General features: G+C 56.4%; 1 protein-coding gene across 2 annotated transcripts in view; it reads right to left on the bottom strand.

Moving 5' to 3' along the window:
- Positions 1–3,326: 3,326 nt before the first annotated feature.
- Positions 3,327–18,553, bottom strand: part of ACE (angiotensin I converting enzyme) — a 60,290-nt gene continuing 45,063 nt past the window's right edge. The window contains exons 13-25 of one of the 2 annotated variants that reach the window (XM_034755873.1): positions 18,215–18,351; positions 17,695–17,853; positions 14,229–14,316; positions 13,390–13,533; positions 12,523–12,714; positions 11,161–11,258; positions 9,841–10,010; positions 8,655–8,878; positions 8,259–8,403; positions 7,835–7,933; positions 6,312–6,434; positions 4,822–5,033; positions 3,327–4,098 (exon numbers count right to left, since the gene is read on the bottom strand). In XM_034755873.1, coding sequence (XP_034611764.1) covers positions 3,902–4,098; positions 4,822–5,033; positions 6,312–6,434; positions 7,835–7,933; positions 8,259–8,403; positions 8,655–8,878; positions 9,841–10,010; positions 11,161–11,258; positions 12,523–12,714; positions 13,390–13,533; positions 14,229–14,316; positions 17,695–17,853; positions 18,215–18,351 — 1,988 coding nt within the window. In that variant the 3' untranslated portion in view covers positions 3,327–3,901. The remainder of the gene's footprint in view (positions 4,099–4,821; positions 5,034–6,311; positions 6,435–7,834; positions 7,934–8,258; positions 8,404–8,654; positions 8,879–9,840; positions 10,011–11,160; positions 11,259–12,522; positions 12,715–13,389; positions 13,534–14,228; positions 14,317–17,694; positions 17,854–18,214; positions 18,352–18,553) is intronic. The other variant, XM_034755874.1, reaches the window with a different exon arrangement.

Raw genomic sequence — 18,553 nt, 5'->3', positions numbered from 1 at the left:
GGCGTCATCCTGCACTTCGCTTGGGAGACTGGGGGAGGAACATTCCTGGTGGCAATGTGGTTGGGATGTCAGAAGTCGTTCCGGTGGAGCGGATCAGTGGGCAGAGTGGAGTGGAGTGTATGATAAAAGCAGCTTGTCAGACAGTCCGTCCCACATCCTATCACAGAGCTAGCAGTGTTACATGAAGTATATAGCGCTGTGTCTGGCAGAGAGGCAGGATTCAATGCAAGTTTGGGAGCCAGGATTCCTCAGTTCTATTCCCGCCTCTGCCAGAGACTTGCTGTGGGTGAATTGTGGCATGTCCGTGCCTCAGTTTCCCCATCTGGAAGGGGCTTGGAGATCCTCGGAAGGAAGATGGTATGGAAACTCCAGCTCTCCATCCCCTGACACTGGGGGCTGTTTGAGGTCTTGGCTGTTTAAGGCTGCAATAAATCCCTGGCCTGGGATTAGTTTTGTACCTAATCACCACAGAGTAAATACTGGTCTTGTTTATAGGAGAAGAAAGAGAAGGGAGGGGGAGCCCCAGTGTGGCTGATGCAGAGATAATGGGGGAGGCGGAGAGATCAGGAGGCACGCAGCTGACTGCTGACTCCAGTGCCCTCCCTGCTCTTACATAAACACATGGCAGCTGGTCTGCTGCGAACCTCGGGCAGAGCGCAGGGCACTGATCAGCTAACCGGGGTACCACTCCCCACAGCCTGCCCCAAGCCTGGCAAGTGGAATTTTCCACTGGCTTCATCTGACTAATGAGCCCAGGCCCTCACTGCAGCCCATCCCCCCATAACTAGAGCTGGTCAGGTCATTTCCGACAGAGCAGACGTCCATTGGTCAACTCAGCTGAGTTGAAGTTGAATCATTTCGCAAGAATGGGTCAGTTTCTCTGACATTTTCTTCAGAAAAGTGTCGGAACGAATCACGCTGATTTTCTTGCCTTGATAAGGAAAAATGTTCTATTGCTTTATTTTGTATCTAGTCTATCTGAATTATTCAAAATCAAATAAAGCAAGGAAACGATTTTCCTTATCGAGACAAGAAAATCAATGCAATTCGTTCGGACACTTTTCTGAAGCAAACGTCAGTGAAATCAACATTATATATTATTACAGGGGTCTTCAACCTGTGATCCCTGGGGTATGCAGACTATTTCTAAGGGGGCCACAAAAGGTTGTTGTTACCATAGAACAGCGGTTTTCAATCTGTGGTCCACAGGGCCCTGGGAGTCCGCAGAATATGTCTAAGATTTCGAAAGGGGTCTGCACCTCCATTTGAAATGTTCTAAGAGTCCACAAATGAAAAATGCTGAAAACCACTGGATTATTCTATTATCCATTTAATATTATATATACACCAGTGTTTCTCAAACGGGGTCGCCGTTTGTGTAGGGAAAGCCCCGGTGGGCCGGGCCGGTGTGTTTACCTGCCCCATCCACAGGTCCGGCTGATCGCGGCTCCCACTGGCCACGGTTCACCGCTGCAGGCCAATGGGAGCTGCTGGAAGTGGCGGCCAGTACGTCCCTCGGCCCGCGCCGCTTCCAGCAGCTCCCATTGGCCTGCAGCGGCAATCCGCGGCCAGTGGGAGTTGCGATCGGCCGGATCTGCGGACGGGGCAGGTAATCACACCGGCCCGGCCAGCCAGGGGCTTTCCCTACACAAGCGGCATCTCAAGTTTGAGAAACACTGATATATACTTAGGGCTTTTGATATTAGGTTTTAACCAATAAACACCATTAAAACACTCCTGATACAACTAAACTAAAATAAAAAAAAAAAAATCAGTGTTTCTTGGCTAAGCACCAGAACTGGTTACTTGTATCTAAGGGCTTGTCTGCACTGAGCAGCCGTGCCCACTACGGGGTTGTGATTTCTAAAGGACATGCATGCATTGCACACTCATTGGTCTGTGTAAACCCTGCTGGTGCACACTAAAGTTTCCCTACTGAGTTTTAACGCAGTGCTGTTTGAGACAGAACTATGTTAGTGCACTTTAGGGAACAGTACAAAGAGATTAATTATTATAATGGAAAGCGAGAAATTCCCTCCCCACCATTCTTGGATATCTACATAAAACTCAAAAATTGCTAAAAATAACCCCCACAACATAAACCCCCCAGAACAGAAGCCCTACATAGATTCAACGATTTATATTATATTGTAATGTTCTGACATTATCAAAATGAAACGTTGCAATGGTTCCAAACGGACCTTTTTCGGCATTTCTATTCTGCGGGAAATTCCGACAGTTTGACCTTTGGTTTTGTTCCAAATCAAAACGAAGTGTCAACATTTCCCACCGAGTGGAAAGTCCAAAACAGTCGGAAACGTCTACGTCTCTTTCAAATGCAGAATAAAACCAAATTTCAAATGGTCAGAATTTCCCCCAGACTGGAAATCCCATTTCCTGACCAGCTCGTACCTAAATAAGTTCTAAGTTCCACCTGCAGGAGCAGGTCCATGTCTATCTAGCGAGTGTCTCAGAGGTAACGGAGGTCAAACGGGCTCTTCGAAACATCACTGCTAGGTTGATCATGCTGCCTTTTCAGTCTCCTACTGTATGGGCCTAGGATCTCTTCAGGGCAGGTTCAACAGGCCCGATACACGGTTGCCTAATAACTTGTGGCGTCACTGACATCAGCACAAAATGGGTTTAAGGACTCCTGTGACTGCTAGAGTTGGCCACCCGCCTGCCCAGGGCAGTGGGAACGGGGCCCTAGTCATTCTGTGTAAGCAGAACACTAGCAAAGCAGAATTTTCCCTCGTTTACATTTGGTGGAAGCCTTCTGCACACCCTCCCAAGGGGCAACGCAGGAGGGGGGGAGGAATCAGGCCCAGGTCTTTTCTATGCTCTGTAAAGCACCATGTGAACTTGACAATGGTTTATAAATACCCACTAAGCGGCATGAACCATGGGGATGGAAGCAGATTCTGGGGCCACACACCAAGGTTATGCAGCTGTCCAGCCAGCCAGCCCATCTCAAGCCACTGAGCAACTGTAACACACGTTTCAAACAAAGGTTTTTGTTTTGTTTCTGGAATTTCCAAGGCGGTGCTCTCAGACAACGGAATCGGGCGTGTGACTGTGCAGTCCCCAGGGGTCTGAGTTCACAGCTGTGGTGTTTAAGTACGGAGAATCGGATACACGTGTATGCTTGGGAGAAGCTACACAGTCTGAAGGCACAGCGCTGGAGCGCAAGCAAGCAACAATCCAAGGCTCCAATTCAGCAACCTTCCAGTAAGGGGATTTCTATTGTTATCTGTATGTGTACATGCTGTGAGTGTAACAGAAGGCTGCCCCTTGCCACTCCCTGAACAAACAACAGGGACATTTCACAGGGGGAAAAACATGACACTTTATTTTTCATCCATGCATGTAAACAGCCTGGCGGGTGGACACGCCCGAGGGAGGGACTCTGTTGGGAAGCAAACTGCCCCTTTCCCGCACAACGCTTCCTACTGCTAACATGAGCCCTTTCGGTGTTCCCGACCGCACAGCGGAGCTGCGGAAATGACTTCCAGGCACAAACCGACTCCCCTGCCCAATTAATAAAACCATTTCCAATCACTAGGGAATTCATCCATGTGATGTTGATTCAAACTGGCCCATCAGCCCCAGGGGGCATAAGAAACAAGCCACGCGATCCCACTCCTCGTCTTGGGGTTCTTTTTTCCGGGAATCCAAACAGTGACAAATAAATAATTCTCTGCTGCTTTGGCTCTTGCATCGTCAACAAGTTTTGACCTGATTGGAAGGAAGAGTCCTGTGCATCTGATTGCACCCCTGCCTCAGTGCCACACGCGGCTCACACACATGCCCCCGACACACACAGGCCCATGTGTGCGCACACACACCCACACATTAGGCCCAGGTGGGCATACGTGGCAAAGGAAAGGAGTGAGGTTCGGCATTACTTCAGTTCCATTTGCGAGCTGGATTTGTGGGCCCTTCTCCTTGAGGAGCGGAATTTGACGCCCAGGACGATGGTGGCAATGAAGAGGAGGAGTCCGAGGACAAGCAGGATCCACTGGCCTGCGGCGGCTTGGTTCCTATCCAGCGACATCCCCAGGAAATTGACTTTGGCACTGGCACTAGACTGCGCTTGACCTGATTGAGAAGCAAGAAGAAAAGGGGGGGTGGGGTTGGAGCGATTTGCTGGGCGGGCGCACGGCAAACAGGTGGATCTGCCGAAGGCCCCATTCCTCTGCGCAAGTGGAGCCATGTAACCCAAGGGGATTCTCGGCAGAAAAACGCCCCGGACTCGCGGGTGGGTCCTTGCCCAGGGAGCGTTTGAAAACAGGCACCTGGCTCGGGGGGAAGCGTCTGTTGCTACCGGTTTGCCAGGGCCGGGTCTACCGGTGAAGGAGCCTAAGCACCAGGCTGTCTTGACAGCGACTGAGCTAAGCGCCTTGTGACGCGTTGTGCGGGGTGTGACTGTGACAGCGAGCTGCCTGCACTCCCCCACTCCAGTCCAATGGACATTTCCAGCCCCCCACTTCCCAAACAGAACAGCCTCATTTAGATCCCTTCCAACCCCACCTGTGAATGGACCTGGTCCTCGGGTGTGAACACCGATGACTGACAGCCCTGGAGGGTGAATCCCAAAGAGCAGCAGGGCACGCTCCTCCCCCAGCCCGGCAGCCCCTCCCTGCTGTGTGCTGGAGGGGGGAGAGGGAGGAGTCCAGTCTCAATGACCCCTTCACTCCGTGGTCTCGCCCCAGAGCCTGCCAGCAAGCGGGGCCGGCGGGAACGACGGTGGTGTGGGACTCAGCGTGCCAAGCCAGGCCTCCCACGTAACATGCCGCGTTTGCAGCTGGGCAGAACTCTCACCTCCTCCGCTGGAGTTGGAAGTACCCGCATATGGCGTCCAGTTGTACTCAGGCCAGCCCAGGGTCTCCCTGGTCCTCGTGTTCTCCTGGATCAGCCAGTCCGTCAGCGGCTTGAAGTAGGCCATCAGGGCGTCGGCCGACATGTTGGGCTGCCCCGTGATGAGTTGCATGGCCTCCGGCCAGGGCTTGCTGAAGCCCAGCTTCATGGCGTTCCTGCGGACGAGAGCGAGCTCCTCCAGGCACTGCTGCGGCCGACGTGGGTGCCCCAGCAAACAGCCCCGGCCTCCCACCCTGGCCCGCTTAGACGATCAGGCGGGTGACTGCAGCACATGGAGGCACACCCCAGCTGGCTAGCATGGGTACCAAAAGCAGCGAAGCCACGGCGTCATGGACGAGCCGCCCAAGTACGTACCCAGGGTCCAGGGGCTCTGCTGTCCGTGTCCAACCTAGCTTGGGTGCATCACCACACCCCTCCGACCGCTGGCAGCCAGACCCTTAGGCAGCACCGGTGGGTTGTGCCAAAGGCCTCCTCTAGGGGGCGCCACGATCGCATGCAGGCAAGGCCAGCCCGTTACTAATGCAGAGGGCGGAGGCTGAGCCATGGGCTTTAATGGGGCGCGAGGCAGGAGGCAGACGCGCTGGAGGGTGTGGAGAGGGAGGCCGTTTAACCGGCAGGACCGGGCCGTGCTGACACAGGGCACCGTAGCTCAGAGGAAGACCCGGTGCTCCGGCGTAGAGCAGTCTCGCTGCAGACCCATGCAGCAGTGAAAGGGTTAAGTCTAGTATTGCTTTTCTTGGGGGAAATCTTCCCTAAAACCAGCCTTAATCCTTGCAGAAACCAAGGCGCCACCTAGTGGTGTCTTCTAATATTGCACCATATCTCCCTAGTGCAGTGGTCCCCCAACTTTTTCTGTCAAGCCCCCCCGCTTACCAGTAATGGAATCTATCCACCCCCCCAGGAGCCAAGCCAGGGCTGGGAGCAGGGGCTGCAGTCGGAAGCCAGGGTGGGAGCTGGGGGCTGAGGTGCACCTCCCACCTCCACCACCTTGAGCCAGCCACGTCACTGGCAGGGTGGGGCAGAGGCGAATGCAGAGGTACTGGGACCAGCCTGTCCACAAGTCTTTGGACTGGTGAGGCACAAGGATCCCAAAGCACCCGACCAACCGTCACTACTGCAGCCCTCTGGGAAACTGCTGGGGCTGCAGATGGGGAACAGGAGGCTTAAGTGACTTTCCTGTTGAGTCAGATGGGGAGCTGGGAATAGAACCCAGGAGTCCTGGCCCTCAGTCACTTGCCCTACATGTTCGCTCCCATCACAGAGGCGAAAGTCCCTGGGGTTAAAGGAGGGATTTAAAACTGGAGCCCGGGAACTGGAAAAGGCCATCAGGAGACATCTGAGAGGGCAGACTCTGTACCGGCCCCCTGGCGTTCTCACTCCCGCCACGCGGGCTCTGGATGACCCCCTAGGTCTCTTCCCGCCGCCATACTCACGCCAGCAGGGTTCCGGCTTCCTTGGACTGGTAGATGTCACATTTGTGCAGGGGCCCTGTGTCACCGGCGGCTTTGCAGAGGGCTTGGTGGAACTGGAACTGGATCACAAAACTGACAAAGTACCTGGATTGGGGGATTGGAGGGAACGTGAGCAGCAACTCTGGGGCCTCGACAGGCCACGTCAAGTATTTCCAGGCCAGGTGGAACCTGGCCGTGCATGCGCTTTGTCTGAGAGTCCGGGGTGCAGCAGGCCTCAGATCCAGCCCCGCGCTATACAGCATGGAGCTAGGGTGACCACCTTTTCCAAATGCAAAAACGGGACACGTGCAGGAGCCCCGCCCCGCTCCATGGCCCCGCCCCATGCTCCTCCTCTTCTCCCAGAGGCTCCACCCCCTGGCCAGGCCGGAAGCCGGAGCTGGACAGTGGCAAGAGGCACCCAGGGAGTCTGGGCTGCTGTGGTGACCAAACAGCAAGTGTGAAAAATCAGGACGGGGGTGGGGGGTAATAGGCGCCTATATAAGAAAAAGCCCCTATAAAATCGGGACATCTGGTCACCCTAGCTCGTGGGGAGCCCCGGACCCTCCACCAGCCCTGGGTGTGGGGCCGAGGTGCCCGAGTGCAGCCCCTGGCACATGTCCCCACTCCCCGGGGCATGCCTCCCAGGGCAGATGGAGGGTCTGGAGCTCCTCACAGCAGCCCAGTCTCCCTGGGTGGCTTTTCCTACTGCCCAGCTCCGGCTTCCAGCCTGGCCAGGTTCAGGGCCTTGGAGGGGAAGAGGAGCAGGGGGGGCCTCATGGTAAGGGGGAATTAAGGCCCACCTCAGCCCCCCATCCCACCCCTGAGCCTCGGGCAGGCACGGAGCGGTGCCACGGGGAATCCGGGACAAATGCTGTCCTGGAGTCATTCAGCCCAGAACCGGGCCTTGAAATGTACATTTCGGGACTGTCCTGCCCAGTCAGGTCACCCTCCACGGGGCTATATTCAAGTGCTTGTTTGGACATACCGATGTCAATCGTCAGAGGTGCTGCTATGTTCCCAATCGACTGCAGGGGGGAGCTTAGGGCCCAGGACATTGGGGTTAGCCCCCCCAGTCTGACAAAAAGCACCACGGGCCCTTTAATCATTCAAAGAGCGACGGCAGATTAGCTCCAACATGGATGACAGCACTGCTCGCATCACCACTGCTTCCCCCAGCCCCCCAGCCTTTCCAGAGGGCTCGCCCCCAAGCCGTGATCACGTCCGGCCCTGCTCCCGGAGACACCCTGGCACAGCTGCGCATGCTCCCTGTGCACATGGCGGACAGACAGATAACCCCCGGGCTGTAGTTCTTGGCATTGCTGGACAGGTCTAGTAGCAATGCCCATCCATGGCCCACCCCGTCAGTCCCTCCTCTCGTTGCAGCCCTTCCGCCCAGGCCAGATGAGTGGCTACGGGCTGAGCCGGCTCGTTGCCAAGCAAAGGCGAAGGGAGTCAGTAGGGGAGGGCCGGGGCACACGCGTGTAACCCTGGCCCGGCCTGCGTACCTGACATAGGGAACGTTGGCCGGGATGTGAAACTTCGCACCAGGATCAAAGTCATCCTCCGACCTGGGCACAGGTGGGCACAGCCCCTGGTACTTCAACCTGCAGGGGGCATGAGGAGAAAGCAGCGGTTAGGGACCTCCAGCCAGCACAGCTCCCCGGGATGGGAGGGAGATGCCCTGTGAGCAGCCAGAGAGGGACTGGTGAGAGCAGCGATGACCAGAGACCTCATCAAGGTCGACGAGGGGAGACGCAGTGGGAAGCTGTGGGACCCGACGGGACCTCCAAGGGGAGCATTCTCCATTGAAAAGAGATGGGTCGATTCCCCAGATTGGACCTTACGCGGCAGAGAACTGCTCCGAGCCCTTTGCTGCCCAGGGGCGCGATCTGATGTGTCCCCAACGCCAGGCAGGAGCCTCCGACTGACCTGAGGTTCCACCACTGCTGGTTATATTCGTCATCCCGAATGCGCCCGTCAAACACCTTCCAGCGCCACTGGTCCATCAGGTACCCGAAGGGCAGGAAGGCGATTTTATCCAGGGCAATGCTCATCAGGTAGTTAATGTCACTCTCTGCAAAGGAGGGGGAGCGGACAGGAGGTCAGCGAGGCAGCGCGTGTAGCCACCCAGCAGATCCATCGTCACCCCCATGGCCAGCAGCCCATCGACATCATCCGCCTCTGATGGGCCTTGGAAAGTTCTAAGCCGACCGCTGGATGAGCAGCCAACGGCACTCAGTACCAACCGCTGACAACCTGCCCCCAGCCCCTCCCAGGCTCGCTGACTTCCGGGAAGCCCTGGTGAGCGGCCCCCGGGCAGCTCACCGTTGTTATCCTCCACGCGATCCAGCAGACTGATGCTGTGCAGGTGCTTGGGCGTGGAGACCGACAGGGCCATGACGTCGCCGATGGCCTCGTGGAAGCCGGGGTTGGCCCCGTCGCGGAAGGAGATGGGCTGGTCCTTGTACTGCAGGAAGTACTGGACGTGCCCCATCTCGTGGTGGACGGTGATCAGGTCGTCCATGTTCACCACCGTGCACTGCTTAATCCTGGAACGCGGGGGGGAAGAGAGAGAGTGAGAGAGAGCGCGCACGGGTTAATGGGGGCGGGGGAGGGAGAGAGAAGGGGAGAAAGTAAGCAAGCAACTATTATGTTGGCACCTATAGAAATACCTGATGCACTCAGACAAACAGACCCAGTCACGCACCCAGACAGACAGACATGCACCCAGACGGACAGACCCAGTCACGCACTCAGACGGACACCCAGACAGACAGACCCAGACGCACCCAGAGAGACAGACATGCACCCAGACGGACAGACACAGTCACGCACCCAGACAGACATGCACCCAGACAGACAGACATGCACCCAGACGGACAGACACAGTCACGCACCCAGACAGCGAGTGAGTCTCAGAGCCCTGGTCAACTGACGCAGGCTCGCACTGCCAGGCTGAAAACATCCGTGTAGATGCTGGGGCTCGGGCTGGAGCCTGGGCTCTGAAACCCGGCAAGGCAGGAGGGTCTTGGAGCCTCGACTACTATTTTCAGCCCCGCAGCACAAGTCCCTGGATCTGGGCTCCGAGATTCCCTGCCGCGGGCTGTTTTAGCTGCATGGACGTACCCCCCACATGCAGTTCCCAGGGCTGAAGCACGCTTCCTGCAGGGACGCAGGCCTGAAGTGGTGCTGGACTGACACCCCGGTGCAGAGTGTGGCTCTGTGTTGTTATACCCAGCCAGGGACGGAGTCAATCTGCCTGCAGGCCTGGGCCAGGCCTCAAAATCCTGCTCCAGATAGGGGCGGGAACAGCCTGCCCTGCCACTGGGTTTGGCAAACAGACAAAACATCAAAGCCGTGGGCAGGGCATCCCGGGGGCAGGGGGCAGCCTGGGGCCTGTTGGGCCGGGCGTCCCGGGGGGCAGCCAGGATTGGCTATCACTCTGCCAGGACCCCTCTGCCCTGTTCCAGTGCCTGCCTGGGGCACTGCCCAACCCTGTCCCTGGAGGCACCTGAAGTCCTTGCGGTTGTAGAAGTCCCAGGCAGAGGCGTGGCACACCACCTCCCGGCCGGCTGGCTTCTCAATCATGGACTTGGCCCAGAACTCCGGCGGCATGGGGATCAGGCCCAGGGAGGTAAAGAACTTATCCGATTCTTGAAACATCCTCTCCGGGGTCCAGCCCTGTGCAGCCAGCAGAGAGAGCACATGGGAGCCGGGGGCGAGGCTGCTCCAGGACGGACGGGGCAGGAAGCCGGGGACGGTAACACAGCAGCACTTCTCGCCTCTGAAACTCTGGGCATGAGCCTGCTCCCATCAGGGTCAAGGGCCAAATTCTCATTGGTTGCAGTGGGAGCAGGAGCAGGCCCTTGGAGTACTTAGCAGAGGGGGAGAAGGAGGATTCCTGCAGCACCAGGGCTGGCTCTGATGCTGTCCCTGACAGAGCAACGACAGACACAGGCCATCGGGAAGGAGGGACTCCGAGTGTGTCCACACTGGGAACCAGCAGAGCTACGTCCCTCAGAGGGGTGAAAATCCACACACACCTCTCCCCAAACCATTTAGTTTAGCTGACCGAACTCCTAGTGTAGACAGCGCTAGGCTGAAGATTCAGGGATTATCTCCTGGGGCAGGGGACTGCAGTGAGTGGGATACTCTGCTGTAAAACTGGAGAGAATCAAGACAGCACCTTGCAGAGACAATCAGAGTTCTGCTGCTGGTGCCACCTGATAACCAGACCAGGTGGGTCCTATTAGCTCCACCCTGGGTGGAAAAGGGGTTGAATCTCCTTTGCCTTGCACCTTGTTCCATCATTCCCAGCTATGCTAAGTGGGTGAAAATCACTCCCAGCTCAGAATGTCAGCACCCCGCACCTTTGCACGGGTGTAAAATAACTATATAAGAGCAACAAAATCAGGGCACAAGCACAGCGGGGTCCTGCAGGGACCTGCCAAGCTCAGGAATAAACAGATGGAGGTTTATATTTCGTGTTGCTAACGGCAAGGGGGCTGTATGGGCCAGGGAGTCAGTGCTATGTTAAGTATCCTCTGAAGAAGTGGGCTTTTTACCCACCAAAGCTTATGCCCAAATAAATCTGTTAGTCTTTAAGGTGCCACCGGACTCCTCGTTGTTTTAGTGCTCTGTTAGGCGCAAACTGGAGCTGCTCCTTAGAGCTGTCCCAGAACCTCCTGTTACTGAGTGCGGAGAATCAGGCCCAGTGGCTGCTGGTTATTCTGAGACCTGGACTGTTTCCCGGGGGAAGGGAAGTCAGCATCACCTAGAGAGGAAAAGGGGTTCCCAAGAGCAGAGTCTCAAAGGGTTCGAGCGCACTGACCTGTTTTTGCATGGCCGGGGTGGCATCCACTTTAGTGGCACTAGGGTAGGGCACCACCAGGTCAAAAATGTTGGACCACGACTGGGCCCACATATTCCCTAGAGACCCGCAAGGGAGTTTGGGGGCAGGAAGGGGAGGAGAAAGGGAGAGAAGAACAAAGGCAAAGTTACTCCCAGCCCCGGAGCCAGAAGGGACGTCACTACCTTAGGCTATTTTCAAAGATGACAAAGGGCTTTGGACGCCTGTAAAGGGAATCCCAGGGGTGGCTCTGAAAGCCTCAGCCCTGGTTAAGGTTAAGGTCCCGGCTAAGACCTGGCAAAAGCCAGTGTAACTCCACTGCTGTCAGTGAGAGGCAGGATGGTCCAGTGGTTAGAGCACGAAACTAGGATTTAGCAGACCTGGGTTCAATTCTCTGTTCTGCCACAGACCTCCTGGGTGACCTTGGGCAAGTCTCTTAGGCTCAGGTACTTAGGCTCCTGCCTTCTCTTGAGTTCTATGGAAGTTAGGAATTTTCATACCTTCGAGGATCTGGGCCTTAGCCACTCCGTGCCTCAGTTTCCCATCTGTACAATGAGGATAATGCCCTGCCTTTCCCTCACATATAAGCTTGTGAGGTGCTCAGATAGTGCAGGGATGGGGCCAGAGAGACAGAAATGGAGCTGCCCTGGCTTTGACACCCAGCTTCAGCTTGGGGGCAAGAGCCCAGAGAGGGGGGGAAAACATCACCCAGCCTGTAGAGCAGCGGACTGCAAAGCAGAACTCTTGCCTTGGGACTCGCTGGGACTCGGGGTAGATCAGACAGTTCACACGGTTGGATGCCCAGACTTTGCAAAGAGCTCCGGGCGATTTCAACATGTGCAGCACCTAATGTGCTGGGCTCTTTGCAAAGCCAGGCCTCACCGGCGCTGGGAAGTCCGGTCCCTAACCACAGGCCCTGTTTTTCAGAGGACGGGGGCCCTTTCGTTCATAGAATATCAGGGTTAGAAGAGATCTCAGGAGGTCATCTCGTCCAACCTGCTCAAAGCAGGACCCATCCCCAGACAGATTTTTACCCCAGTTCCCTAAATGGCCCCCTCAAGTATTGAACTCATAACCCTGGGTTTAGCAGGCCAATGCTCAAACCACTGAGCTATCGCTCCCCTTACGCACCATCACCCCCACATTAACAGGCTGATTCACAGCCCCATGGAAGACTTGCCACAGGAGCCAGCTAGGAGGATGGGGCGATAGGTCTCTGGGGTGGGGGGCAAAGGAGAAGAAGGCCCATCTCAGCTGTCAATGGCCCCAGGCCATTCCAGCACCCAGACAATAATGTCCCAAGAGAAATGCAATAGACCCGGCTGTGCCCAGCGGGGGCCTTACCGAGCAGGTGAGCTGGGATGGGGCCCTTCAGGTTGATGCGCTCCTGCCCGTATTTGTTGTAGAGGGCGCGGCGCACGTAGGCATGCAGGTTGAGGTACAGGGGCTGCAGCTGCTGGTAGAGCTGCTCCAGGTCCGCTTCGAAGGTGGGCGTTTCGTAGAGGGATCTCCAGAAGGCCCCGTTGTCCGGGTGACCTGCCCAGATGTAGAAGGAGAGCGGGGATTGTGAGCCCTGCCGCTGATCTCCATGGGCTGCACCAGCCCTGGCCTGGGGACGGCCCTGCCCCCTCGCTCCGGGGCTGGAAGTGTGGGGTGAGGGCGGCCGACTGAGCCATTGTGGTTGGCTCCAGGTGACCTTCCTCGTCTCCCTCATCTAGCTCCTGTCACGCTGGGCTCTCAGAGATCCCCTGACCCCTTTCCAGGCCACAGCCAGGACCTTGCTGAGGGCTGCGGCTTTTTACTCCACTTCCCTTCAGCCAAGCCCGTGAACCCTGCGAGGCGTTCGCCTGGGGCTGTGGTGAGATGGCCACAGGAGCCTAAGGAAAGCAGAGGCCTGGGGAGAACTGGGCACTGAGGAAAAGGAGGATTGTGTCTGAGTGAGGAGCTCAGGGTTGGGCGCAGGGAGCTGGAGGCCTACGATAAATCTTCTACAGTGGGGTAGGGATGGGAGCGGAGTGGGGCAGGGATGGGGGCGCATTGGGGGGCAGGGATAGCAGTGTGGTGGGATGGGCACAGGGGTGGGGACGGGAGCACAGTGGGGCGGGGACGGGGAAGGGGAGCACAGCTGGGAGAGGGTCTGCCAGCGGGCAGGCTGTGTCTTTAGGGAGCGGTGGGCCCTCTCCCTTTTGGGAAGGCAGTTCCATAGCTCACCATTGAGCCTGGCTGCCTTGTTGCTTAGCTCCACGTATCTCTTGTATTTGCTTTTGATTTCCTTCCCGGAGGCGTCCCGCCAGCCCTTCCAGGAGAAGAGGAGCTCGTCGTAATCCCGCGACTTGGCTAGGATGTCGGTGAGGTCTGCAAAGAGAGGAAACAACCATGGACTCCCTGCTGTGCCGCGTAACGTCCCGGGATCTGGGCACCCCTGGAGTTCCCTGCTGAACCCACGTCCCCAGCCACAGCCTCTTCTACCCGTAGATCAGCCACCCCAGAACGGTTCCGATTGCCCGGTCCTCCTTCACCTGGCCAGGCTCTCCTCCTAGGCCTCTACTGCAAACGTCCCCACGAGCTCACCTGGCGGGACCGTCTTCCGCTCCCCGCGAGCTCACCCCATGGGACCGCTGCTCCCTGCCATCGTTCTAACTCCGCTTTTCCCTCTAAGTCACCTTCTCCCAAAGCCCTCCTGGGGGAGCCCTTGTTGGTCACAGTTTGCTCTATGGTCCATGTGAATGTAACCCGTCCTCTATATTTCACGTGCTCTGTGGTGGAACCTCATTCGGCTGGGGAAATCCTATTTGCTCCAGAGCAATCCACTAGGGTTGGCTAACACATTGATACTAGGAACCATTGGGTGGTAGCCCTCACAGCTGAGATCAAATGAGATCGGAATCACCCGGGCATTTGGGAACTGTCCCACTCTTTTCTCCTAGTTTGCTGCACACACATATGGAGATCCCAGCCTTAATTTCTGGGGCATCTTCAGAGAACTTCAGGTGCTGGGTGGTGGTGGTGGTGGGCACCTACCATTCCCGGGAGGACTTGCTACATCTTACCAGGATCCAATGGATAGCACTTGCCCTGTCCCTTGCAGACCTTGGCTACACTGTATGTGGTCTCCATATCCGAGAGGATGTTGTTGTACTGAAAAAGAAATTGTATCCACTTAGATGCCTGCTTATTGCGCTGCGCTTGGAGACAATCATAAAATATCAGGGTTGGAAGGGACCTCAGGAGGTCATCTAGTCCAACCCCGTGCTCAAAGCAGGACCAATCCCCAATCCGACGCCTTAGCCTGTCTCCAGCCACCCTTCTCTGGCCCTTCCATCCAGAGATCTCAAAGCACTTTACAGGCATGAATGAATTCAGCCTCACCACTGCCGGGAAGGTAGGGAACGAACATCCACGTTTCACAGGGTGTGTATATGGGGGCAGGATGTATAGCACAGAGAGACGAGACCTGCCCAAGCTCAATCTGTGAGCCAGTGGCAGCCCCAGGGGCCCGAATCTCCAACCCACAGGATGCAAATCTCCCTCATGTACTCAATGGGAGTTCTGTCTCTCCTTTAAGGGAGGCTGGAGCCTGGGAATCCTGAGTCCCACTACCGTGCTCTGGGCATTAGCCGATACTCCTCCCTGCCCTCCCACACAAACACTCTCTGTCTCTTTCAACAAGAGAACATGGAAAACCAAGTGGTTTAATGGTGTCAGTCCACGCCTGGCATAACGACTAATAGAGCCATTGAAAAATGAGCCATAGGTCAGTCGCCTCATGCCCCCGTACTCTGTATAGGCAGAGCTCCTGTGTCAGACTATCTCTCCCATGATGCACCAGAGTCTCCCCTTTTGGGGATGGGAGGCAGTGCATCATGGGACATTGAGTCCAATTGGGAAACCCAAATAACAAACGAGAATGGGGGCACGAGGAAACCAAACTACAACTCCAACAAGGCACCATGGCAGCATGTCCAAATTGAAATATTTTGACTTTCAGGCATTCAGTTTTTAGATAAAAGAAATCAGTTTTTTTCCCATGGAAAGCAGATCCTTTTTGCAAAACAATGAAGTTGAAAAAAAAAAACATTCTGTCAAAAAAACAGTTTTGATTGAAAAATGATGACCAGCCCTAATCACTAATCAGCCAGCCAGCTCAAACACGGTACCAAATTCATGGCCTCAGACCTTCCTGGCTGGCCCTATGTGGCTTCCAAGGGTCAGAACTCAGCTTCCCCCTACAACACAGACGCCACCACGTGGAACTAAAGGAGAATCTCCAGGAGGTGTTCGGAGGAGCAGGGCCCATGACAAGCGCTTCTGCTTTTGGGGGTTTATTAATTTCATTGGGGGGGGGTATTTTTAGCAATTTGAGTTTTATGCAGATGTCCAAAAATCAGGGGAGTTTCAGGACTTTCTCTTTGTATGTACGGGAATGAATCATGATCTACAGGACCCATTCCAGCATCTCTCTTTGTAATGTTCCCTCGTGTGCTCTAATATAGTATTTTTTCAAACAGCACGATGTGTTAAAGAGCACTAAGGAACCTTCAGGGCGCACTAGCAGGGTCTACATCAGTGGTCTCCGACCTTTTTACGCCCAAGATCACTTTTTGAATTTAAGGGCAACCCAGGATCTACCCTGCCCCGCTCACTCCATCCCCCCCACTTGCTCTCCCCCACCCTCACTCACTTTCACCGGGCTGGGGCAGGGGGTTGTGGTTCGGGAGGGGATGCGGGCTCTGGGCTGGGGCCGAGGGGTTCGCAGTGTGGGAGGGGGCTCCAGGATGAGCCTGGTGCAGGGGGTTGGGGTGTAGGAGGGGGTACGAGGTGCTGGCTCCTGGAGCAGGGGCAGGGGTGCAGGAAGGGGTAGAGGATGCTGGCTCTGGGAGGGGGGTCAGGGCTGGGGCTTGGGGTGCAGGAGGGAGTTCAGGGTGCAGGAGGAGGCTTGGGATGCTGGATCTGGGAGGGGGCTCAGGGCTGGGGCTTGGGTGCAGGAGGGAGTTCGGGGTGCAGGAGGGGGCTGGGGTCTGGCTTCCCGCCGGGCGGCACTTACCACAGGCAGCTCCTGGTTGGCGGCACAGCGAAGCTAAGGCAGGCTTCCTGCCTGCCCTGGCCCTACGCTGCTCCTGGAAGGGGCCAACATGCCCCTGTGGCCCCTGGGAGAGGGGGCGAGGGGCACATGGCTCTGCACGCTGCCCCTCTCTGCTGGCACTGCCCCCTCAGCTCCCATTGGCCACAGTTCCCCGTTCCCGGCCAATGGGAGCTGCGGGGGGTGGTGCTTGCAGGCAGGAGCAGCATGCGGAGACCCCTGCCTCCCCCCCCCACCCCACGGGGGGCCACTTCTGGAAGTGGAGTGGGAGCTTGCTTAGCGGTAGCCCCCCTGCATCACCGGAGATAGCAATCGACTGGGAGAGTCGTCAGGTTCGACCTGTCGATCGCGATCAACCGGTTGGTGACACGGGTCTACATGGACCAATCAATGTACAACACATTAGTGCGCTTTAGAATTCACACACACACCCTCCCCATGGTGTGCATTACAGCTCCGTGTAGACAAACCCTTCGATACATGTAACCATTTGCAGTGTTAATGGGATAACACCTATTTCATTTGTCGTGTATCAGGAGGGGGTTTAATCAGTGTCCTACCTAGGACACACACAGTTGAGCAGTACTGATCCCATCCAGGAGAGGGCAGTGGTGTGCGCGCGCGCGCACACACACCCCTCCCTTGGTCTGCCCCAATAGCACAGAACCCAAAGGGCCTCTTTTAAAATGGGCCTGTCACACTGGAGTATCTGGGAGTCGGGGGAAGCATTTCTCTAGGGGCGAACTGACCTGCCCAGTAAAGTCTCTTTATTGTGACTGGGAATAATCGGTGTTTTAATGGGGACGTTGTACCTCCTGCCCAAGCCTGCTGGGAACCCACCCCCCCATCCTAATGTGATGTTGTGGCTACGGCGGGGGCTGCGCTCGGACTGTGCGGCTGGAGGAGGCGGACGGGCAGGGAAGGAGGGCACGTGCAGACACACGTTGGCGTACTCCGGCTGGATCATGAAAAACACATTTCCAGGTAGGGTGACCAGACAGCAAGTGTGAAAAATCAGGACAGGGGGTGGAGGGTAACAGGCGCCTAGAGAAGAAAAAGCCCCAAATATCGGGATTGTCCCTATCTGGTCACCGTATTTCCAGGATCAGAGCTAGCCCAGGTGCAGCCCTCCAGCCAACGGCAACACAGAGTTATGCAAAGCAGCCCACAGCTGCCCCTGCTTTTCCTAGGAGATTACAGGCCCCAGCATGCAATGCTCCAGTTGCATTTCAAGAGCCAAGCCACACTGCATGCTGGGACATGTAGTCTTTGGTTGGTGAACCCCGTGGGGCAGGGATTGTGCCTTCTCTGCTCGGGAAGCTCCCAGCGTGCTGGCTCAGCTCCGCGTGGAAGACGTGGGAGGCCACAATCTGCTCCATGTTCAGCAGGGCCTTCTGGGTGCTGTCCCAGGACACCCTGCCTCCCCCTCATCTCACCTCCTTCAGCTCTAGTTCTGGCAGGGCGGCTCTCTCAATGTCGCTCAGTTTCTTCAGGACGCGCCTGATGCTCTGGTCCTGGAAGTCAGAGTAGTCGAACTGCCGGGCCTGCATGCCGTGCTTCAGGGTGTGGGCTGACATCTCCAGGTTCTTCTCCAGCTGCAGGACCAAGGGGGGACAGGAAAGGAATCACTCGATTGGGGGTGATCAGACGCAGCCCCCGCTAAGAATACTGGCGCATGTGATGGGCAGCTATGGCATGCTCTCACCGCGGGCTGGCCAGAGACCTAGGTCTAGGTCTAATCTACAAATGAGGCCCAACTCATTTAGGGGTGCTGGGAGAAAGGCACCTCCCAGCGTATGAATGCTACTCTCTGGCTACTAGTATGTGGATGCCTCCCACCTGGCAGCAGCAGGAGCTGCCCTGGTTTTCTGGGCTTGTCGGCAATGGACTTTGGGTACAACCTGCCTGACTTTGCTGTCAGCGTCACACTGTGTGGCCTGCAGCCCGGTCTCATACCATGATCTGCTTGTTGTGGTCCGTGATGTTGGTGTTGTACGCCCAGGACGCCTCGCTGTAGGCGTTCCACACCACTTCGGCCGTGCTGTTGTATTCCGCCAAGAAGGCTTTGGCTTGTGCTTCATCCGCTATTTTATCTAGAAGGGGGAAAAACCCAATGGATAAAGCCGCCAAATGAGCTCTTCCCCTTGTGTGAGCAGAACCTCCTTGGAGAATCCATGACTGAGCCCTCACCAGTGCCACAGGCTCTCCATGCACCTGAGTGGGCTCCACTTCCTGCCCCGGTGCCCCCCTTAGAGGGACATGACAGGAGAAGCCAACAGATGAGTGGCAGGTGGA

The sequence above is a fragment of the Trachemys scripta genome, chromosome 23 (assembly GCF_013100865.1).
Source record: "Trachemys scripta elegans isolate TJP31775 chromosome 23, CAS_Tse_1.0, whole genome shotgun sequence".
Taxonomy (NCBI): Eukaryota; Metazoa; Chordata; order Testudines; family Emydidae; genus Trachemys; species Trachemys scripta.
Note: the sequence above shows the minus strand (reverse complement) of the source record. Positions and strands in the feature narration are given on the sequence as shown.